Source organism: Brassica rapa, chromosome A09, assembly GCF_000309985.2.
Source record: "Brassica rapa cultivar Chiifu-401-42 chromosome A09, CAAS_Brap_v3.01, whole genome shotgun sequence".
Taxonomy (NCBI): Eukaryota; Viridiplantae; Streptophyta; class Magnoliopsida; order Brassicales; family Brassicaceae; genus Brassica; species Brassica rapa.
Genome location: NC_024803.2, coordinates 32,591,986 through 32,614,943, shown reverse-complemented (window position 1 = coordinate 32,614,943; position 22,958 = coordinate 32,591,986). Strand labels below are relative to the sequence as shown.

General features: G+C 35.6%; 3 protein-coding genes across 4 annotated transcripts; 1 reads left to right on the top strand and 2 right to left on the bottom strand.

Annotated features, from left to right (window-relative positions):
- The first annotated feature begins 233 nt into the window (after positions 1 to 233).
- LOC117128525 (putative F-box/LRR-repeat/kelch-repeat protein At1g11620) lies at positions 234 to 2,621 on the top strand. The gene has a single exon (XM_033281156.1). The coding sequence runs from the start codon at positions 1,215 to 1,217 to the stop codon at positions 2,373 to 2,375; it is 1,161 nt and encodes a 386-aa protein (XP_033137047.1). The 5' UTR covers positions 234 to 1,214; the 3' UTR covers positions 2,376 to 2,621.
- Positions 2,622 to 15,110: 12,489 nt separating this feature from the next.
- On the bottom strand, positions 15,111 to 16,034 carry LOC103839116. Its single transcript, XM_009115606.2, has one exon. It carries the CDS (start codon positions 16,032 to 16,034, stop codon positions 15,111 to 15,113), a length of 924 nt encoding a protein of 307 aa, XP_009113854.2.
- Positions 16,035 to 18,243: 2,209 nt separating this feature from the next.
- Positions 18,244 to 20,788, bottom strand: LOC103840972 (zinc finger protein GAI-ASSOCIATED FACTOR 1). 2 transcript variants are annotated; one of them, XM_033281136.1, is made up of 5 exons: positions 20,461 to 20,788; positions 20,018 to 20,361; positions 19,551 to 19,947; positions 19,287 to 19,474; positions 18,244 to 18,998 (listed from the first exon to the last, which is right to left on the bottom strand). In XM_033281136.1, exons 2-5 carry the CDS (start codon positions 20,148 to 20,150, stop codon positions 18,400 to 18,402), a joined length of 1,317 nt encoding a protein of 438 aa, XP_033137027.1. In that variant the 5' UTR covers positions 20,151 to 20,361; positions 20,461 to 20,788; the 3' UTR covers positions 18,244 to 18,399. The 2 variants fall into 2 exon arrangements, with proteins under 2 accessions (XP_033137027.1, XP_009115732.1); XM_009117484.3 differs by having other exon boundaries at positions 20,018 to 20,788.
- Positions 20,789 to 22,958: the final 2,170 nt, after the last annotated feature.

Here is a 22,958-nt window from a genome sequence, read left to right as displayed (position 1 = left end):
ACAATAACAGCAGGTACACATAACTTACATAGAAACTATTTTACCTTAAATATATGCCTCCCTGGATCTTCTCAATCGTAACCTGCAGGGGCGGATCCAGCGACATCACATTATAAAAAAATATTTACATTAAGTACAATTAGATAAATTGTAAGCTAATTATTGAAGACAATACAAAATTTAGTATGGGGCAAGTGCCACCCCTATGTTCTCTGCGTCCGCCCCTGGTAACCTGCACACAACAATGAAGAACTATTTCTTCTTACTAATGCTTTAAAAGAAAAAGAGAAGAGAGATTACATTCAAGACAGCACCAGAGTTGGAAACTTGAGAGGAAGGGATACAATTAATGGGTTTGCTTCTGTAAAGAATTCTGCAAAGTCAATGGAAGCTTTTCCTAGAAAAGCCAATTTCGAAGAACCCTAAAACAAATTTTGGAGAAAGAAAGCCTTGTTGTAGCCTTCCCGATTTGAAAGCCATTTTCTGAGGTGCTTATACGGTTTTCAATATTTTGGCTAGGGGAAGAGAATGTGAATATGGGTATAAATAAGTGAAAAGGGGAGGGATTTTGGTATGAAATAGACCTAAGTCAATTGATAACATTGCCATATGTGTATAAGAAAATGTTCATTTTCTATCAAATAGTTTAATATCTTAAATTACAATGCTTAGTTTCATGTGTGTTTCGGAAATATTATTATCCGAGTAAGTGTTCGTTTTTAAACTTTGATTATGGTTCTTGTAGGAAATAAGAAAGTTTATAAAGCAAAAAAAAGAACAAAAAAGTTTATAAAGCTTGAGGTCTGCTATTATATGATAGTTTAATGATGCGATCTATGAATCTTAGTGTGAAAATAGTTATGAGCATTAGTTGGGCTTTAAAAACTTTGATTTGAGAAAATCACTGGACTGATAGGTTAGTTTAAAAGTTGTCGTGTTTTGCTGTAAAGAATAGAAATTTTCTCAAAAAGTTGTCGTGTTTTGCTTTTGTGTTGACAATAAAGAATATAAATTTTCTCAAAAAAAAAAAGAAAACACAGAGAATAGGAAACTATCAATAACTTAAATATAGAAACTTTATTTATCCAAGTTTCGTATTATTTTTTAGATTTCCAATTTCTAGTTTATCGTCATCTATCATATATATATGTATGTTACGGTTATAAAACATTGTTAGCATCTTACCTCTCTTTTGACAACCAGGTTCCACGACAATGGCACTGAAGCTACCATATGATTTGGAAGAGGAAATTCTCGCCAGAGTTCCATGGAAATATCTTGCAACGTTGAGATGTGTATGTAAGCTTTGGAATAGTCTTATTTTGGAGGAGAGACTCAACAAGAAGAACTTGTCGTTTCACATGCATAGCTATAGCGGTGAACATCGGTTTATACTCACCGACCATGGTGGTCCTAAGATCTCTGCCGTGGGCATTGAGAAGCAGCAAAACAACGTGGACGATCCTCCGTCTTTGATCGTCGAAGACTTTACCCTTAGAAAAGTCCGACGACGCGAGGCAATTAAATTGTACAGGGCTGTTCATTGCGATGGTCTGTTGTTGTGTGTCATGGAAAACCAGCTTCTAGTTTGGAACCCCTTACTGAAGGAAACGACTTGGATCAAATGCGGTAGCGACTTTCACCAACGTGATGATGCCTACAGCCTTGGATACCTCAGCCATTGTGATTTCAGGATCTTAAGGTTTCGGTGTGCTAGTAATTCGAGAAATAGACCTTCAAGAGTCGAGGTCTGTGAAGTTGCATCCAAGACATGGAAGGTTATAGATAACATCAGTTTTGATTGGTTCCTTAGTGTGCCATTGTCGATCCTGTCTCTGAGAGGAACTCCTTATTGTATTGGTCTTCGAGAAGACCATACAGCTTTCGTACAAAGCTATGACTTTTACAAAGAGAGTTTTCAGCCCATAGATGACCTGCCATTCAGCTATGATGAGATGAATCCTATTGCACTAGAGATTTATAAAGGAGATAGGCTTTCGGTGTTGGAGCAATGTCACAAAACAAGGAAGATATGCATATGGGTGAAGCATTGGCTCATGCTTACTTCTTGGACCAAATTATTGGTCGTGGACATACCAGAGTTTCCGCTGTTATATCCACGTCCCACCCTCCTTTCTACGAATTATTATTTCGACAAAAACGATAGACTCGTCATAACTTATAAGCACATTGGCATGAAGGGACTGTCTATTATCAGAGTCGTCAACGACAAGGAGTTCCAAGTAATTAAAGCTAATGGATCGGAAATTCGTTTCCCTTTTTTATGCAGCTACGTTCCAAGCTTGGTTAGGCTTCCAGGGTTTTGGAAGCAAGACACCAGTCGGATTCGTTGGAGAAAACGTAGATTCAACTAGTTTATGTTTAAGTATATATATTATATAATATATATTTGTTCTTTTTCGAAAGAGTGTTGAATTTATTCAAGCAAAAAATACCTATTATAATAAACTAGTGCAGTTTTAATCTAGCACTTAGCACTAGATGATAATCCGTACGCATGCATCTGATGAATTTTTTTATAATAATGTTTTTTGTTAAATGGTTTTAACATTTTGCAACACTATTGTAAAATGAAGAATACAAATGTTAGTCTCTTATATCGAGATTTTCTTGGTATACTGTTTCTTCATCATGGACAAGCTTTGAATCACATTCTTGCCTTCTCGTTCTGTTTCTCAAGAGTCATTAAACTAACCGGTTAAGGAGACTATTCTTGAGGGTCATGACGGTCTTTTTCCCCCATCACCACCATTAGTGACTGATGATACACACAGGCTTGTGTTAGAGGAAGATGTAAGGCAATTATTGGAAGATGAATTAGAGGCAGAAGAATAGAAATCTTCAGCAACAAGGAGCTGAGATCTAAATCACTGAAAGAAACATAATATCCTCCTGATCCGTTTGGGTGATGCTGATGATTCCACAGCTAGAAGGCGTGATCTTCAGGACAGGAGTAATGACCATTTATTTGAAAACAATGTCAGGAAAGGTTTGGAGTCTTGACTCTTTGGAGCTAACAGCAGAAGCTTTCTAAGTCTGACCATTCCTGCTTTAGATATACTATTCCAGCCAAGGAACGCCAAAGCTTCAAGGCGTTACATGCGTGAAGAAACTCAGAGGATGACTTTGTGGATTTGGAAAGGCCACAAAGAAAGATCTTCCTAATGATAAAAAGGCAAGTGAAATCTAGTCCAAGAGGTGAACCACAATCTTGGAGATCTTCTAGTAGTTCAAGACGTGGAACCACAATCATGACAGAACAGAAAGCTAAAGCAGTAAGCCATGGAATTTTAAAACCAAGAAGAACTACCAATCGTACTACACCAAGAGAAGTTTTCAGAAACTCACGCTAAATCAGAGCCTGAAGCTGCTGTTTGTTTCCTGATCTTTGTTGCTAAATTTAATAAAATGAGTTAAACGTTTTATATCTAGTGTTTAGCTACTTGTTTGATTCAGTTAATGTGTTTAGCTACTTGTTTGATTTAGCTACACACATAATATCAATACTGTATTCACAAACAAACAAATGCATACATAACAGACAGAGTTTCAACAAACACTCAGACATCATAGTTTTAACCGAAATAAACACACGAATCACAGTTCTAGCAGACAAACACAACCATAGCTTAATAATAGTATAGATTCTATTACTATTGTTTTCTGTCAACCACGTTGTTTTTGTAAATAGCATATGCAGAGACTAGAGTGGAATTTGTCTCAAAACCTCCACAAATAAATATATAAATTTTGGAGTCACCAATTTTGAAACAAATCTAAAGTATACTTCTCGTTAGAATCAATTTAGTGACTAGTTTTCAAATAAAACGTAACATTGTTAGTGATATTTTCTCTAATAGTCGCAAACATTCCAATCCACAATTTAAAAAATGTTTATAATTTTCAATCATTCTTTTTTTTTCAGCTAATAATACTAAGATAACTTATAATAGATTTATGTTTACCATACACACACGCAAACACAAACAAAAGGTTCATCATACATTGAGATTAAGATGGCGCAAGTGATAAAATAAAGGTGATAACATTTTATTATCAAAGGATTCATAAACACCAAAGAGCTTCTTAGTCTTTTGGAGAGAGAATGATTGGAGAGAGAAAGAGCCTCTTCTCCTTCATTAAAGCCGTGAGCCTCTCCTTCGTCGTCGCCTCCTTCATCCTCCTCAAAGCCATGACCTTCTTCACGATCCTCTTTATCTTCTTAAAAGCCCTGACCTTGCGCCCTATCTCGGGGGCAAACTCAATCGTAATAGCTGGGCGGGTATAGCCAATACGACGACTAGATTGACCGGGGGCAAGGGAATGGTTCCTTCTGGCTGTGGCTAAGCGCCTAGTAGTTATTCTGAATCCTCTCACTTCACTTCTGTGAAGACCCAGAGCCGAAGTTTCTTCATGTTCTTCGGAAAAATAGATATTAGCACGCTTGTCGTCGATGTAAACATGTGTTATCCCTCCACAAGAAGAGAAATGTTGTCTCAAAACACTCTCGACTTCATCTTCAGGAAGGGAAGTGTCATACCCCCAAACCGCAATGCCAAATTTACTGCAGTAATTTTTTGCATGTTATTACCAAGACAACAGATGCAAAAAAAAAAAGGAAAAATAAAAATATCAACTTACAATTTCTTGTCGTTGACTAGGGCGTCAAACAGAGATTTTTTATAACGTTGTGCCATCAGGTATTCCTCCTCTTCGTCCACGGGTGCAGACTTAACAAGGGCGTTCCAATCTCCGATGTCACTTCCATTAAGTTGCAACGCTTTCTCTTGTGCGTCATGTCCAAAAAGAATAACAAAAGCACGTCTGTCGACAATCGGGTCTGTGGGAACAATAACCCTAAAGACTTGGCCACATGATTCCAAGTGATTAACCAATTCTCTCCTGATTTCATCCTCAGGTCGATAAGGATTGAATCCTTCAACAGACATCCTAACCTGGGGCCTTGAGTTCCTCTCGAGGAAGGCTTCCCGAGCAGCCTCACTTTCGAACCTTATCGGCCCCTTGAGGACCTAATCTGGCTAGTGTACGTGTCCATGGAGAAGTTGATCTAACCTTAGGCTGCCGCTTTTGCGATATATTTTTCAGATTCAATCATTCAAAAAATCTTTATTTTGTTATGTAATATAAATGAGGTAGTGTTTGTATTTATATATTTCTGTTTACAAAATAAAAGAGAAAGAAGATTGACGTGAGTGAGAGAGATGTGATATCAAGTTTTTACTTTTTCATTCACTAGGGTCGGCCCGGGCTACGCCCGGGTTTTTTTATTAAATTTAATTTTAATTATATATTTAGTATGATTATTTTAATATATAAATTTGATAATCTATTATAAAAATATATAAAACTATAGATAAATGTAAAATAATTTAAAATATTCAATGTTTTTGTCTTACGCGATTCGAAATTTGTGTATCTATTTTTTGTCATTAAAAATTATATATAAGGTAAAAAGCAGAATGAACAAAATTTAAATATTTTTTTGTTTTTTTAAATTTTTTTTTTTATTTATGGTGCTTAATTGGTTGATTTGCTTACATGTTTCAGTACACATAAAACTATTTATAACGTTTGTTTCTAATTAGTATATGATTTATTTAATGGACTCTACCTTTTAATTTACCACCTTATATATCTTTATGCTTTTTTTTAATCAACTGTTTAAAAATTGTAATATTTTGTAGATAAAAAAACTTACAACTATGGCACTAAAAATGACAAACTGAGTTCTTACAATAAAAGTTATGCATTTACAATCCAACTAATTGAACCCATTATCAAAATATTATTTATCTTATTTTCATAAGTGTTTGAAATTTTTTCTTTTCAAATTTTTATTCCATTTCGACAAAAGTCTGTTTTGATGTAAATGCCCCCATTTATAATATATGTATATATATATATATAATCAATTTTGAAAAATGATAATCATAATTGTATCTCAAAATTTGTTGTTGATTCAAAAAAGTTATCACCAAAGTATAACAAATTTTGTTATATTGTGATTATTATTTGTTGATGAATTTGTGTATGATATTATATGGTGTTTGTTAATTTTGTTATACAATTTATATTATGAATGGTTAAAGTTCTTTTGTTTAAGAATTTTGGATAATAATTGAATGGTTAGATGTTAGCTTTTATATATATTCTGAGTTATTATTTGAATTAATGAGTGTTTTTTTTCATGCTTAATTATAAATGGATTATTTGTGAAATTATTGTCGTTTTCTATTAAGTACAACACTATTGTATTTTTTTTCATGTCCCAAATACAGTTGTTACCGTTAACCATTCATGAATAAAATGCATTTTATAGTCAATAAGTACAAAATTAACATGACCACACATAACATACAATCTAACTTATGATATATGCACTGAACATGTGGAGAGACATGCAAAGAAGGATTCGTATAACAAACTTTGAACAAATACAAAGAAGATTCCAGATTTTAATGTTGTTAGAATTTGAAATTACTTATGTTTTCATGTTTAGAGCTTTGATATCTTCAATAGGTGTCAACTTTCTTTCATGAGGTTCTACTTTGAAAGAAATAAGCACAATTGGGCATGTACCTTTGTTATATGTTTTCTAACAGAGTGATTAATTTACCATGTCTGAGAGCCTATGAACCTCCCTTGTGCCATATTGAACTGCAGCAATTTCATTTCCTTTCTCTTGTCACACTATCTGTCGCTTGTTTCATGTCTGTCCATCTCACTCTTTCCGTCACTTGATCCATCTCAATGCCTCTTGTTCATTGCTATCCGCCATTGCTCTGTTGCTCTTTCACTACTTTCTCCGTTATTCTCCGCCGATTTCTTCTTTCTCTCTGCCGAGTGCTGCGTTGCTCACCGCCGAGTGCTGTGTCTTTGTATGTAGCATGCTGTTGTACGGTTAAATAATATGTTACTGAGTATTTGTCGTAAGTTTAAAATATTGTTTTTCTTAATTTTGTCTTTGTGTCATAAACAATTAATTGGACTGATTCAGCCTACTTTTTGACTTTACACATTCACATTCAAAGAGGTTTGCATCCAGTTGTTGGTTATTTTAGATTTGTTTTATATATAGAAAAGTACAGTGGAAAAAAAAGAAGATTTGTTTGTTTTATAAAACAAACAATAGTTGATGGTAACAGCCAATTCAGGGGATCATCTCCCTCTGTAAGATCAGTTACATGAGTTCATCAGAATCGGGGATGCTGACTCACCATGTTAAAGTCTACACATGTTCTTGAGTTCATACTCGATCATGCTCACTCTCTGTGGTCCAAGTATTGCACATAAACAGAATGATCAACACGAAAGCATTAAGCCAATAACATGATACACAAATCTATTTAAATGCAGAGACATACCTATGTAGCCAAACGTTCTTCTTCTGGTCCTTTACGGACACAAAATGCAGCACCCCACTTTCAAAAAGTAATAGATTGTTACAATGTTAGTATGATTAGAGGAATGTTTGAGAAAACTAAACATACTAACTAATATTTGATTTTTATTTGAATAGTTTGTTATATATTATGCATGAATCATTATTTTTCGTGACTGCTCTTTTTTTTATTTTTGTCATTTTTTGATTAAAATTGTTTGATATAAGAATACTATAAATTATTTTTGTTGTGTAAATTTGTGATATGTTTAGTTTATTTTATATTATAGTTTTATTATGCTTATATATTCTTTATCACGTTGTTTTATATTGTGCCTCTCGTTCGGTTTTTATAAAATATTATTAATTTTTATATAGTTACTCTCGACAAAAACAAAAACTGTGTTTCTATCGACTAAAGAAAAGATTTGTTTGGCCTCTCCTTCAGATCTATACGTTAACATTCCACCACGGCACGACGTTTATCTCCGGAATGACCCATGTCTCATCCTCTGGCTCTTCCCTTCACTAATTGAAGAAGAGTACAGTGAACATTGTTTGATGCAAATCATGAATGTAAAAGATCTAAAAGCAATAAACGAATAAATGATTTTAAAATATCCAAATAGTTGGAAAGTGGGGAGAAAGAGTTGTGGTTTTTGTTACCTACATATTTGAATCCATCACCATGCTATCTTCTTCAAATGATCCTATCACCAGAAGAAAAAGGTGAAAACACTATGATGAGTTTTAAAGTTATCAGGAATTGCATAAGAGAAATTTTGAATCTAATTTTTACCTTGATACTTTGTAGTAGCCAGAAGTGACATCTTATGTTCATAATATGTGCCTCCTAGAACAAACAGCAAGAGACACAATCAAAGGAAGTTTGCAGTTTTGTCAATGTATTTATGTAGATTGTAAATAACACATATTTGATGTTACCATTCCCCGCAAGGTCCAGAACAAATCAAATGTTTCAACAAAACAGATAAGCGTATTTGTAAGACATTGTACTGAGAAATATATACATACATGTATTTAGAGAGAGAGAGATGAGTTACCGCTTCAAGCATCGATAAAGAATAAAAAAAAACTTCTGTTGACTCCTGCATTTATAAAGAGATTTATAAGGCTTGATAAAAATTAAAATTTTATACTATCACAAAGTTCTGAATCCCAACAGCATAAAAATTAGACTGATGTGCTTTGCATAGAAAGTAATAGTTTGGCCTTTCATGAACGAAGTATAAGTAATGGGTGTTAAAGAAAAGATAACTTACATGTTTAGCATCAGGTCCTTTCTCAGATCCGTCAAGATGAAGTGCCTTTTCTTGCCTTATTCTCAGTCTAGTAGCTTCTCTCTCTCTCTGCAGCTTGACGCTCTGTCATGGGTCTCTTACTCTCTTCTTCTTATTCGTCTATGTGATTCCTCTGTTTCAGCAGTCTCCCTCTTTAAACGATTCACCTCTTCATGTTTCTGTTTCTCCCTAATGCCTTTTTGGAGTAATGCTTGATAGAAGTTTCGAAGTCATTGTATGCAACATTATCCATCTCTTTCTCATTCAAAGCTTTCTGCCTCCTCTCCTTCTGTTTTTCAAACACCGGTTCCAGTTCTGTTTATTTTCTACCTCAGGCTCTTTCACAACCATCTCATCCTCCGGAGCCTCAGCTTTATCATCCTCCTGAGTCATAACATTGCACATAATATGAAGAGCTTAGAAGTTTAGATTACATGTGTGTACACACATATATAAACGTTTTTAGAAACAGAACAAATGTGGATTTCCAAAATACAATTGATAGACATAACATCTTAGGTACAAAAAAAAAACAGAAAAAAAAATCCAGACACAGGAAACATTTTTCTCGTTTGGACATGAGACACTCATAATGTTGTTAGCAGTTTCATCACCATCAGGAATACAATCTCTCTAGATACCATAAGCCTTAAAGCATAGCCTAAAGCCATCTTATCTCACTCTCTGTCAAATTTTGCTCTCCAACTATCATCCATTATCTTAAAGCATAACATGTCCAAAAGTCAATAATTTGTAAAAAAACATTCAAAACTATCATCTACTATCTAAAGCATTACCTGCCAAAAGTATATAACTTGTAAAAAAAAATTCAAAAGCTTACATTATGATTCACATGCCCTGTCAAACTTTCAAGACGTAGAAGTCAGCCGGAGAGAGACGTGAAGGTCCTAAACTATCACCAACAGGAGCACCACCAACACCAGCGAAATTCTGCATCTGAGAGTTCTCATTTTGCTGTTCTGTTTCGTGCCTCACCGAGAGATGGGGCTTCTCTGAATTTATTTGCTACCGGACCAGCAAGCTCTCTTGTCGGAGCCAAAACCAAACAAAAATGGTTCTTACCAAGCCTTTCACACATCGAATCCAAATAAGAACCATAGAAAGTGTAAAACTTTGAGTCTTCAATTACAAAAGTACAACGATAGATTTAACAAACCTGTGTTTAGAGTTGAGTTTGTTGATTATGTTAATGAAGGGAATCCGAAAAGCAAGAGTCTTCTAGTTCCTGCCTAGCACGGCCCTGCGTTGCTGATTCAAGCATATAATAAAAGTATAAAAAGCAAACAACAAACATCAATATTGAGTTAAAAAATCAAATAACTTTCAAGGATTATTTTGATTTGTGAGGATAATGTTTATGGGATGAAAGCTCAGCTTTTTATAGCTTGAGATGCACCGCCTTTGAAGAGATAGAAGGTGTATTGAATGACAAAACGTGGTTGCAGTGGCTTGATGGAGTTAAGAATATCATTAATGGCATCAAATCAATTCATCCAGAAGCAAGACGAAACGACACGAATACAGATCGATCGATCCGTCTCTGATAACTCTCTTCGAAACTCCATTGTTTGAGATTACCCAAAGGTCGACGAACACGATGAACCCTTGCTATTCAGACTGATTACGGAACCGGAATCCTTCTTCAGGTAATGGACTAACCGGCTCGGTTAGCTCATCAAAGGCGGTGGAATCATTAAACCGGATCATCAGAGGGGAGTCGAATCCAGAGATGGTGTACATCGTTCCGGCGGCGAGTTTGGAACGAAATCTTGAAAGGCGGTTAGCATAGATGGTGGCTTGCATCATTGTCGCCTGATACATGAAAAAAAAAATTGATTAAACTTTAGGAAAAAAAAACCAAACACGAAGAGTTTAATCGGATTAATCATGTATGAAAATAACTCACATTGACATCAATCAAGAGCATGTCGACCCACATCAGCTCCCCACCGCGTTTGACATTCTTCGCCTCCCAGAATCGCAGAAGCCGAGCCTCAACAGCGGATGAGCACTTGCCGGACTTGAGGTCTGAGAAGAAAACCCTGGGAGTAGACATGACAAAACTGAAGCGGAATCTATATGAGTACTAAGCAACAAAGATTTGATGAATCGAAGATGAGAGATCTGATGTCTATATATACAAAAAAACTCACCGCCTATGCGACGCGACGACCGCATTGAAGGCACATCGTGGAGGTAACAATAAATGGGAGTTAAGTATCGGCTGAACCGTTACCGGAATCGCAAAGTCAGGACGGAGGCGATGGTGTAAACGCGAAACGCGATCTAGGGTTCATCTTCACTTACGGGCCTGGCAACTGAAGCCCAAAACAATAGAGCGAAAAGGAGTGAAGAAAGCTCGGTTTGTGGAGAAGCGAGACACGCGTCAAGTCTATATCAAAAGAATTTACACGTGGACATGACGGGAGAGACTCAAACATTCTTTTATATAATTAGATATGTGAACTGATCAAAAGAAGAACCGAACATACATATTAATAGTATGAGTAAAATTAATAAAATATTTAAGACGGTTACTTCTAGTCGGTAGATTTAGATGAGGATGAAATAATCATATTATATCTCCATCTTTATCTTCAACACTCCCCCTTGATTATTCATCCTTGTATTACGTAGTGCCTCGTTAAAAATCTAGTCATGGAAAAACCCATTGGGACAAAAACCATGACAAGGGAAAAAGAGTACACTGCCCGTAATCTCCCCCTGAGAATAGTGGATCTAGCTTTCTTGTCACAGGTCACGCAAATGCCGCATTCCGATACTATAGACGTGTTTTCGGAACGTTGTAGTCGGAAGAGCTTTTGTGAACAAGTCAGCTGGATTGTCGCATGACCGTACATATTTAATGTCCACTTCTTTATTTTTCTCGAGCTCCCTTATGTACGAGAAAAATCTTGGAGGGATGTGCTTTGTTCTGTCGTTCTTAATGTAGCCTTCCTTGAGTTGAGCAACACAAGCCGAATTATCTTCAAATATTTTCGTTGGCTCTTTCTCGTTGACTATTCCACTTGATTCTTGTATGTGGTGACTCATTGACCGAAGCCACACACATTCTCGACATGCTTCGTGAAGTGCAATAGTTTCAGCATGATTCGAAGATGTCGCAACCAGAGTTTGTTTCTGGGACCGCCAAGAGATCGCGGTTCCACCAATGGTAAAAACATAGCCGGTTTGCGATCGAGCCTTATGAGGATCTGATAAGTATCCCGCATCTGCAAAACCAACTATACCAAACTCGGGTTTTCTAAAATACATTAACCCTAAATCAACTGTACCTTGGAGGTAACGAAATAAATGCTTTATTCCGTCCCAATGTCTGCGAGTAGGAGCAGAACTATATCTCGCCAGTAGATTAGTAGCAAAAGCTATATCTGGTCTGGTACAGTTTGCAAGATATAACAGCCCACCGATAGCACTCATAAAAGGTACTTCTGGACCTAATATCTTCTCGCTATCTTCGCAGGGCCTAAAAGGATCACTCTCAACATTGAGAGTTCTACCAATCATTGGAGTACTCAAAGGAGTCGCTTTGTCCATACGAAAGCGTTTCAATAACCTTTTCGTATAGTTTGATTGATGCACAAATATTCTTTCTCGGAGATGCTCTATCTGGAGCCCAAGACAAAACTTTGTCTTGCCGAGATCTTTCATTTCGAACTCCTCTTTCATATGAGTTCGAGCATCATCAACCTCCTTTTGATCTCCAATTATGTTCAGGTCATCAACGTATACAGCAATGATCACAAAGCCAGATGACGATTTCTTTATAAAAACGCATGGACATATCGCATTATTAACATATCCTTTACTCAAAAGATATTCACTTAAGCGATTGTACCACATGCGTCCGGATTGCTTTAATCCGTATAGTGATCGCTGTAACTTGACCGAACAAATCTCCCTCGATTTTTCTTTCAATGCTTCAGGCATTTTCAATCCCTCAGGGAGCTTCATATATATATCGTTATCCAACGATCCATACAAATATGCAGTCACAACGTCCATGAGATGCATTTCAAGATTTTTAGACGCCGTTAGGCTCATCAAAAATCTAAACGTAATTGCATCCATTACCGGGGAATACGTTTCCTCAAAATCAATTCCCGGTCTCTGAGAAAAACCTTGGGCAACTAATCGGGCTTTATATCGTGTTACTTCATTTTTCTCATTTATTTTTCTCACGAATACCCACTTATACCCAACAGGATTTATATTCTCAGGCGTTATGACTATAGGTCCAAAGACATTTCTTTTATTCAGGGAGAGTAATTCAATTTGAATGGCCTTCTTCCACTCCTCCCAATCATGCCCTTTTTGACATTCTAAAATGGACCTTGGATCGGGATCATCATTTTCATGATCGATTTCTTTGGACACAGAAAAGGAGAACATTCCATCAACATCTTTTATCTTATTTCTGATCCATATCTTTTCATCTCGGGCGTAGTTGATGGAAATCTCATACTTTTCTGTTCCCTTCTCGTCATCTGGATCATCTTTATCTATGTCTTCTTTCAGACATTTTTCAGTATCAGGTTCTTCTAGAACCTTACTTTGTTCATCCAATTTCTTTTTCTTTCGGGGATTTTTATCTTTAGAACCCGCTGGCCTCCCCCTCTTTAACTTAACCTTAGGTTCATTTATTTTATTTCCACCAGTTTGTTCCTTAGGAACATCAACTCTTGATGGAACATTTTCAGCGGGTATACATGACTTCGTCACCCTTCTCGTATCTGTGAACGCATCTGGTAACTGGTTTGCCAAATTATGCAAATGCACAATTTTCTGAACTTCCAGCTCTCTTTGATTCGTAGGGGGATCAAGGTGTAACAACGACGGTGTACACCAAGTAAGCTCTTTAGGAATTTCTCTAATTCCTCCCCCTAATGCTGGAAATTCATCCTCATTAAAATGGCAATCGGCAAATCTTGCCGTAAACATATCACCAGTTACTGATTCCAGATATCTTATTATACTTGGTGACGTATAACCCACATATATTCCCAATCTCCTTTGTGGGCCCATTTTTGTTCTTTGTGGCGGAGCTATCGGAACATAGACCGCACACCCAAAGACACGGAGATGGGATACATCTGGCTCTTGCCCAGATGCCAATTGTAAAGGGGAGTACTTATGATATGCACTCGGTCTTAACCGAACCAGTGCAGCCGCATGCAATATAGCATGACCCCATACAGAAATTGGGAGCTTTGTTCTCAAGACTAACGGTCTTGCAATCAACTGCAACCGTTTTATCAATGACTCGGCCATGCCATTTTGTGTATGCACATGGGGAACTGGATGTTCCACATCAATCCCCATTGACATACAATAATCATCAAAGGCTTGCGATGTAAACTCACCAGCATTATCAAGCCTTACTTTCTTAATGGCATACTCTGAGAACTGCGTTCTCAGCTTTATTATTTGGGCAATGAATTTTGCGAAAGCCGTATTTCGTGTCGTCAAAAGAGACACACTTGACCATCTACTAGATGCGTCAATCAATACCATGAAATACTTAAACGGCCCGCACGGTGGGTGGATCGGCCCACATATATCACCATGTATTCTTTCTAAAAACATTGGTGATTCATTGCCTACTTTTGCTGGTGATGGCCGAGTTATAAGCTTTCCTTGAGAACATGCATTACATGTAAACTCGCCCGTTTGCAAAATTTTTCCGTTTTTCAACGGATGGCCATTCGAATTTTGCACTATCTTTCTCATCATGACTGAACCAGGATGTCCTAGCCTTTCATGCCATATTTTAAATGTATCAGTAAACTTCATGTTTACCACGGCATAGGACTCAGTCATGGTTATTTTTGTACAATATAGTCCAGAGGATAACATTCTTAACTCTTCAAGTATATGTTTTCTCTCGGACTTAATGCAAAGAAATTCAATGCCATCTTTACTCATAGTCTCAATATGATATCCATTTCTTCGGATATCCTTAAAACTTAACAAGTTTCTATGAGACTTGGGGGAATACAATGCATAACTTATTTCAAATATCGTTCCCCCTGGCATTGAAAATTTCGCTCTTCCAGAGCCCATAATAATCTTTGCATTACCAGATATTGTACTTACGCTTCCAGCGTAATTTCTTATTTTGAGACTGGAGAAATATTTCTTATCTTTGATTATTGTGTGCGTTGACGCACTATCTGCCAAACACAAATCTCCATCCATAGTCTCAAAGTTTGGCATTCTTTCTGAATTTAAAATATTCATAAAACATATATTATTAAACATTAAACATAACAAACATAACATATATCTTACAACAAAAGATATAGATACTATAATACAGTCTACTTATATCACATCAATTTATATCACTCATCGATACTCTCTGGTTCAACCAGAAAGTCTGATACGTCGAGATGAGTATCATCGTTTAAACCATGAAAGGATGGCCCAGGTTCATCAGAGATGAAGTTAGTTTCACCTCTTCCTTTCTCTTTTCCCTTTTGGGATTCTCTATACAGATCGGCTAAATGTTTTGGCGTACGACAGTTACGTACCCAATGACCTTTCATGCCGCATCTGTAGCAAACCTTTCCCGTTTGCCTTTTATCATCCTGGCCCTTTTCATTCCTTTCATTTTCGTGGAAGTCTTTATTATTTCTTTCATCATAGGGACGGAATCTTCTTCCTCGTCCTCTTCCACGACCATGATAACGGTTTCCACCACGTCCACGACCTCGTCCTCTTCTATTATCATAACTGGATGATGCAACATTCGCTTCAGGGAATGGAGCAGATCCAGTGGGACGAGCTTGATGGTTTAAAGTCACGAGTTGATTATTCTGCTCCGCTACAAGGAGGACTTGCATCAACTCCGAGTAACGGGTATATCCACTCACTCGGTATTGTTGTTGCAGGATTACATTTTCAGGATGGAACGTGGAGAGAGTTTTCTCGATCATATCATAATCACTTATTTTCTCTCCACATAACATCATCCTCGAAGTAATTCCGAACATCGCGGAATTAAACTCACTAACACTTTTGTAATCCTGGAACCGGAGATGGATCCACTCGTGTTTAGCTTTCGGTAAGATCACATATTTCTGGTGATCGAACCTCTCTTTTAAAGATTTCCAGAGGTCACAAGGATCCTCTTTCGTAATATATTCATCCTTTAAACCATCATGGATGTGGTGTCGTAAAAATATCATGGCTTTAGCCTTTTTCTCATCCGACACCGTTTTTGAACTATCGATGGTTTCCAAAAGCCCGTTTCCTCTCAGGTGCATTTTTGCACCCACTGCCCAGGTCATATAATTATTTCCCGTAATATCCAGGGCATTAATTTCGAGCTTTGTCAAATTCGACATGATAACTGTATTCATAGAATAATATATATAAATATAGTAATTACGAGAATTTAAATGCGTAATTTAAATGCAGAAATTAAAGGCATAAAATAAAAGCATAAACTTAAATTGCAAAAATTTAAATTGCAGAAATTTAAATTGCAAGAATTTAAATAGCATAAATAAAATCGGGAGGCTCAGCCTACCACATGATCCGAGGAGTCATAGACTACCATATTGATCATTTTTCAAAGTCCGAGGAGACATGGTCTACCATTTTGACTTTATTTATTTTAAGGTCCGAGGTGACTTAGTCTACCATTTTTGACCTTTTTATTCACGGAGGCAAAGCCTACCACGTGTTTCTCTGATCGTGAAGGCATAGCCTACCATAACGATCAGTCGGGGAAGGCAGCGCCTATCATCCCGAACGGAGAAGGTCCAGCCTCTCACTCCGAAACAATAATAAAATTTAAATAAATTAAGTGTATTGAAATACATAAATTTAAACATTACCTCGGCTGGTTTAAGAACTTTTGGATTGATAAACTTCAGTTGGTCAGAGCCTCGTGCTGATAACGTGTTATGTAATATAAATGAGGTAGTGTTTGTATTTATATATTTCTGTTTACAAAATAAAAGAGAAAGAAGATTGACGTGAGTTAGAGAGATGTGATATCAAGTTTTTACTTTTTCATTCATATGTGAACTGATCAAAAGAAGAACCGAACATACATATTTATAGTATGAGTAAAATTAATAAAATATTTAAGACGGTTACTTCTAGTCGGTAGATTTAGATGAGGATGAAATAATCATATTATATCTCCATCTTTATCTTCAACATATTTTAATTTATTTGTTAAGAAACTTATATAATTGATTATCATGAACGATGAATACTATATAAGGCTTTCAGCCCATTTAAGCACCATACCAATCAAAGTCTGATGAGAAAGAATATATAATTGCATGCAGTGGACCCTCTCTCTAACAGAACTATCTCTCTTTAAAAGCTCTCAAGCGCAAAAGATCTTTTTTCCGGTCCAGCAATAAGCGGTGCCGGAGGTTACTCTTTTTTCTTTTTGCCTATCTCTCCATCGTTGATTTTCTGTTCGATATGCATCTTACTTTGAACCTGGTTGTCTCTCACCGGAATGGCTTTACGTGGCGGTGTTTTGGAGGAGCGGCAAGACTGCAGATCGACAGAGGCGGAAGGAGTCCGGCTTCGGTAACGTAGGATCCAATTATGTAATCCCCTTTTTAGTTAATTAAAAATTATACTAGGTGTCTTCCTCTAAAAAAATTTAAAATATTATTAACAGATAAATATAAATTATATTTTAAAATAAAATTTTATTAATATTGCAATTTTTTTTTCGTATCAATATTTTAATATAAATTTGATTTAATTAAACATAAAAATTATACTTAAGAATGTGCATGTATATATTTGAAATGATAATCTTAGATAGATTTTTCTATCTATTCATTTTAATTAAATATATTAAATAAATTTGTAAAAATTGCATAATTACCAAAAATTAAAATTAAACAATATTTATAAATAATGATTTTACGATTAAATTTTTATAGTTTTCTAAAAAAATTGTATACATTTTTGAAAATTTTAGTAATAAAATTGTATAATTTAAAAATATATAATTAAATTATATTTCGAAATTTATAATATCATATTTGAATATATTTATTTTAATGATGATTTATGAGTTGTTTCCATATTCTAAAAAAAAATTCAAAAATATAAGTTGACATTAAATGTAATCTATGAATTATTACCGTATTTTAAAAAGTTTACCAAAAATATAAATTAATATTAAATGTAATTGTCAATGTCATATTAAACTATAAAACATGACATCAATTTTAGTAGACATGTCATATTTGTTTTGTGAAATTGATTGTACAAAGTACAAGTGGCAAAACCACTTCATATAGTATAGGGGATTTGAGATTAAAAAAAATGCATGCAGTGGGCCTCTATGTTTTTAAACAATTTAGTATCAAATCAAGCTACTAGATTTAACAATTGATTCGTGGGCCTCTATGTGTCTAAATTCAGTAGCATATGTTATTTGTTGGGCTGTCATCATATTAATAAGATTATCATCATGGACCTGCAATACGATTGACACAGCCGGAGAAAAAAGTATTAACTGCAAAGTAATATAAATTTAAACCTTCTCAAAAAGGAAGTTTTCATTCGTGTACTCAACACCCACTAAGCTAATGACGATCTTATGTCATAATGTCATGAATGATATCACACGAAGTTTGACTGTACTTATGATGTTCTTCTACCAATGTCATTTCCTGAAAACTCTCCCGACCCAAATGTCGCCAACGCATCGATGCTGCCTCCTCTTGGTCCAGCTAGAGTGGATCCAGGACCACCTCCGTTACCAACCGCTCTACCTAACCCGAGAAAGTCTAACGTTGTTTGTTTCGGACCAAACACAGATGAATTCCCCATCATAAGCTCTTTCAAACCCGAGCTGCTTTCACCTCCACAAGGCAGTCCCAATGCTAGACCATTGGGGACTATTGAGTCCATAGAAGGTGAAGTTGATGAAACTATGCCTAACCCGCGAAGCAATGAACCACCTGAAGAAGCAGCTCCCATTTGAGCTGCCTTTTGAAGCAGAGCGGTTGCTGACATTGCCGGCTGAGATGGAAACCGTGGTGAGCAGAGAAAAGATGGTCCGTGACTCGTTGAGAGACCCAAAGAGATGGGTTCAATGGATGAAGAGGGCGCGAATAGAGACTGTGAGCAAGAAGACGCGTATATACTTGGAGAAGCTGATGAAGAATCGAAGTAAACACCGTTTAAACCTGTTGGCTCTTGAGTTTCTTGCAAGACTTCACGTGGGGTTTTTGGAGATTCTGCAAGGAAAAAACCGTATAAAAGTTTGTGACTACCAAAAAAAATAAAACTTTGTGACTACTTTTCTATGTAATATAAAAACAAGAATGTAGAGTGACGAGAAAAAAAAAACAAATCAATCATATCTTTTGATTTCTTTATCATAAAGAAAGAATCAATCAAACTCTATTATCTAACACAAAAACTAACCAAACGAGTTATGTTCTTAATCAGGTAACAGAAATAAATAATATATACGGACGCTACGGACAAAAGCATACTAAACTCCAATAACACCGACCAGTTACCTGGTCGCTTAATGGCTATAGCAGGCTGAGTTTCCACCGGAGCAGCAGCCAAGGAAGGTTTCGGGTCGGGTACAGGTTTCTTCCGGGTCAAAATTTCAGGACTCTGCTTCTTACCATGAGTATGGCTTCTCACACTTTCTTCAGCCAAAGCATCACAGAAAGCTCTATGCGTCATAAAGCTATCTCTCCTACAAATAGAAACAACTAATCAGAGATCACACATAGAGATCACATATAATTGTTTTTATTAAGGAGTTTATTTACCTAGAGAAGAGAGTACCACAATCGCATTTATACTCTTTAGTACCACAGATCTTAGAATGAGCTTTCCAGTCAGACACAACAGCGTATCTCTTGGAGCATTTGTCGCATTTCCACTTCTTCTCGCCGTGTTTCCGACAAAAGTGTTTCTTGATCCCGGTGAGATCTCCCAAAGCGCGTGAAGGGTCGTGGTGAACACAGCTCGTCTCGGGACACACGTAGACCTTCTTCTTGACTTCTTGGCTCGATTTCTGCCTGAGTTTCCACGGTAAGTTATGGCCGCGACGGTGAAGCTGAAGGTTCTGGTCTCTCTGGAAGCCTTTGTTGCAGATTTCGCAGACGAATCTGTTCGTTGCTAGTAGAGTCTTCGGTGATAAAGCTATCACTTCTGAGTTCGGATCTGTACAACAAAAAAAAAGAATCAGTAAAAGAATCAGTGATTTGAGTTAAAGATTGGATTTTTATGTTACCGGGCATGCCGGGGAGGTTTCGTTTCTTCTTTGCGGCTGATTTGGGAAGTGGGTTTTGTTGGTTTCCGGTGGAGGAGACACTTGCCTCGCCGGAGACTGTGGAGGACTTGTCTAAATCTACCGGCATCTTCATAAAAATCAAAACTTTTTTTTCTCTCTCTCTCTCTCTCTCTCTCTAGTTTGATTCTTTGAAGGAAGAGGGTGGAAAATAAATAAAAAGTAAATGAAGAATCGTCGTCAACCAAGTTTCAACCTTGAGGGTTCATCTTTTTTACTCTCTCTCTCTCTCTCTCTCTCTCTCTCTCTCTCTATTCTCCTCCGTTGTTCTTCAGCTACCAGTCAATCTGCTTTTCGTAAAAAAAAAAAAGCTCTCTTTTTAGGTACCTACCTTTTCTGATAACGATTAAAATGAGAAATTTTAATAAATGTAAAAAAGAACTTTCTTTTCATTTAAAGCCAGAAAACTCCTCCTCCATGCGAGTTCTCAGATCCTACGGCTGAGATTTCACCGGGAAATAGACTAGCCGTTGATCTTTCTCTGCTTTTTTTTTTCTTTTCTGAGAGAAGAGGAAGAAGAATAAGGCGGCTCGTGAGATTTCGTGTGAAAGAAAGCTACGACAATCCTTTTGTTTTCTTTTGGCTCCCTTTGGTTCTTCTTCCGAGACAAAGGAGCCTTTCTTCTCCTTCCTTCCTTCCTTCTCTCTCTATCAGCACAATTATTATTACTTTTTTTTCTCTTTTATCGCCTTTCAACTTTTCAACACTTTGGATAATATTTTAAAATTTGGATTTTTTTTTAAATAATTGTTTTGAGCAATCTGAAAAGAAATATTTTGTCGATCCTTGTGGGGTTTGAGTGTTGTCAAGTATCTATCTTGATTCTGGACTCTCATGCATTATTTAATATTATGGAGAAAAATATCAATCTCACTGTCTTTTTAGCTAATCATATTATCGACTACTCATTCAAATTTAAATGGTAAGAGAAAGAAACCAAAAAAAGTTACTAGATAGAGTAGATTCGTATCAGACTGTCGGTACATGTTTTGAACATTGCATTCCAAAGCCTATACAATAATTTTGAGTGTGTAAACATGTTTCATACTCTCCGAAATAGGAACCATTTAATAGATTTATTATTAGCGAAAGAAACTATGACCATATACATTATTTTCTTCTATATAGATCATGTACGGTCAGATGGATAGAGATGTTTTCCGGAAAAATGTTTTATATGACCAAAATTTGGTCTAGTAAAATGGATATCGGACAAAAAAAAGGATTTGTATCAGTGATTTCATTATATCTATATTCCATATATGAAAAGAAAACGTTTATTCTTGTGATGGGTTCAAACCATATTTGGTTTGAAAATTAAAATATCTGAATGCTGATTTCAGATCTGAAAAAATGATATATAAAGCGCAGAAATTCTTACAAAATTTATTAATTAATATATCACAAAATTAACTAAGTTCTACAGTTATCAAATAGAACATGTAATTTTAACGGGGTCAAATGTTCTTCTTGTTCTTGTGTCATCATCATCCAAGTTGAAGTTTTCATATATTATAATATTAATAATTCAAAAAAGATTAATAGTATTACTATGCAAATCCAAATTTACTAGAAAAAGAAAGAGTTGTTTTTTGTTTGCAATAATAATAACAATAATAAATAAGTTAAAAGATTCACTGCCTTTGTCCTTAAGTGAGGACAGTGGAGGAGTTACCGCCCCGTTGCTGGTCCAAAGACCTACGTTGAAAAAGTAATTTCCATATTTGTCGATAAACAACAAAATAAAGAAGATAAGCAATTACGGCAATTTTGAAGTTATGGTCGCTTTTGTCGTCTAGTTACATGATCAAAATTTTCACTTTGATGTGTTCTGATTATCATAATAACTATTAGTCTATTACTCATTTAATGCAGTTCATCGCGTTATTTGTTGACTTTGACCTGTTAGTATATCTACATGCTATACTGTTACGTGATTTTGATTTACAAGCTTCGTTGAGTATTTTAGGTGTTAAGATGCCATCACCTGTAGGCGGTAGTGTATTTTAAGTTCATCAGGACCGTTCTATAGACTTCGAACCAGATAACACATTTTTAACAATAATTAATTATCATCTTTGCAATAAAATATGTATTGGTTATCTTTCTACTTTTGAATTTGATAAAAAAAAAGTTAAGGGAGCTTTTTAGTGCAATATCCATCAAAAACTAGTGTTTGACTTTACAGATTTATTCGAATTTTAAAATAGTAACATTATTTTAGGCGTGACAAGGTCCCTCAAAATTCCAGAGAACACTATTTTGCCAGCTTTGAAATTCCATTTCCTACAAAAAAAGGGGTTCAGCGACTTCAGCCACTATAAGCAATTAAAGAAGCAATAGTTTTTGCTCCTTTTGAATTTTGTTAGAATATGCTATTAAATAGAGACACATTGACATATAAAAAAATATTAGAAGATTATTAAAGTCTTTAGTAAATATTTATAGCCTCCAAAATTTTAGAATCAATCATAAATGTGTTTTGTTAACATATCTATACAGCAGGATCCTATTGTCCTTTTTACCTTAGCTGCCCTTTTTTTTACTAACATTACATGTTTCATTAAGGGTAATTAAGTAATATTAATAACACATTTATATTGAGTCATTTTTTTGGATCAAGCCCACGTCAGATCTCTCTTGGGCCATTTGGGCTGATTAAGAAATCAAATCCAATTCTCATATTTTTTTTATTTTAGGCCATTGAGTCCAAGTTCAAATAATTTTTTCAACTATTCTTAATTATTATTTTTTTATTTTCTTAATATAATTTAATCATTCATAAAAAACTGAATTTTTTCATTGAAAAGTATAAATCTGTATTAAAAGTATGTATTTTTTTATTAAAATATTAACCACATAATAAAATTAGTTTATCAGAGTT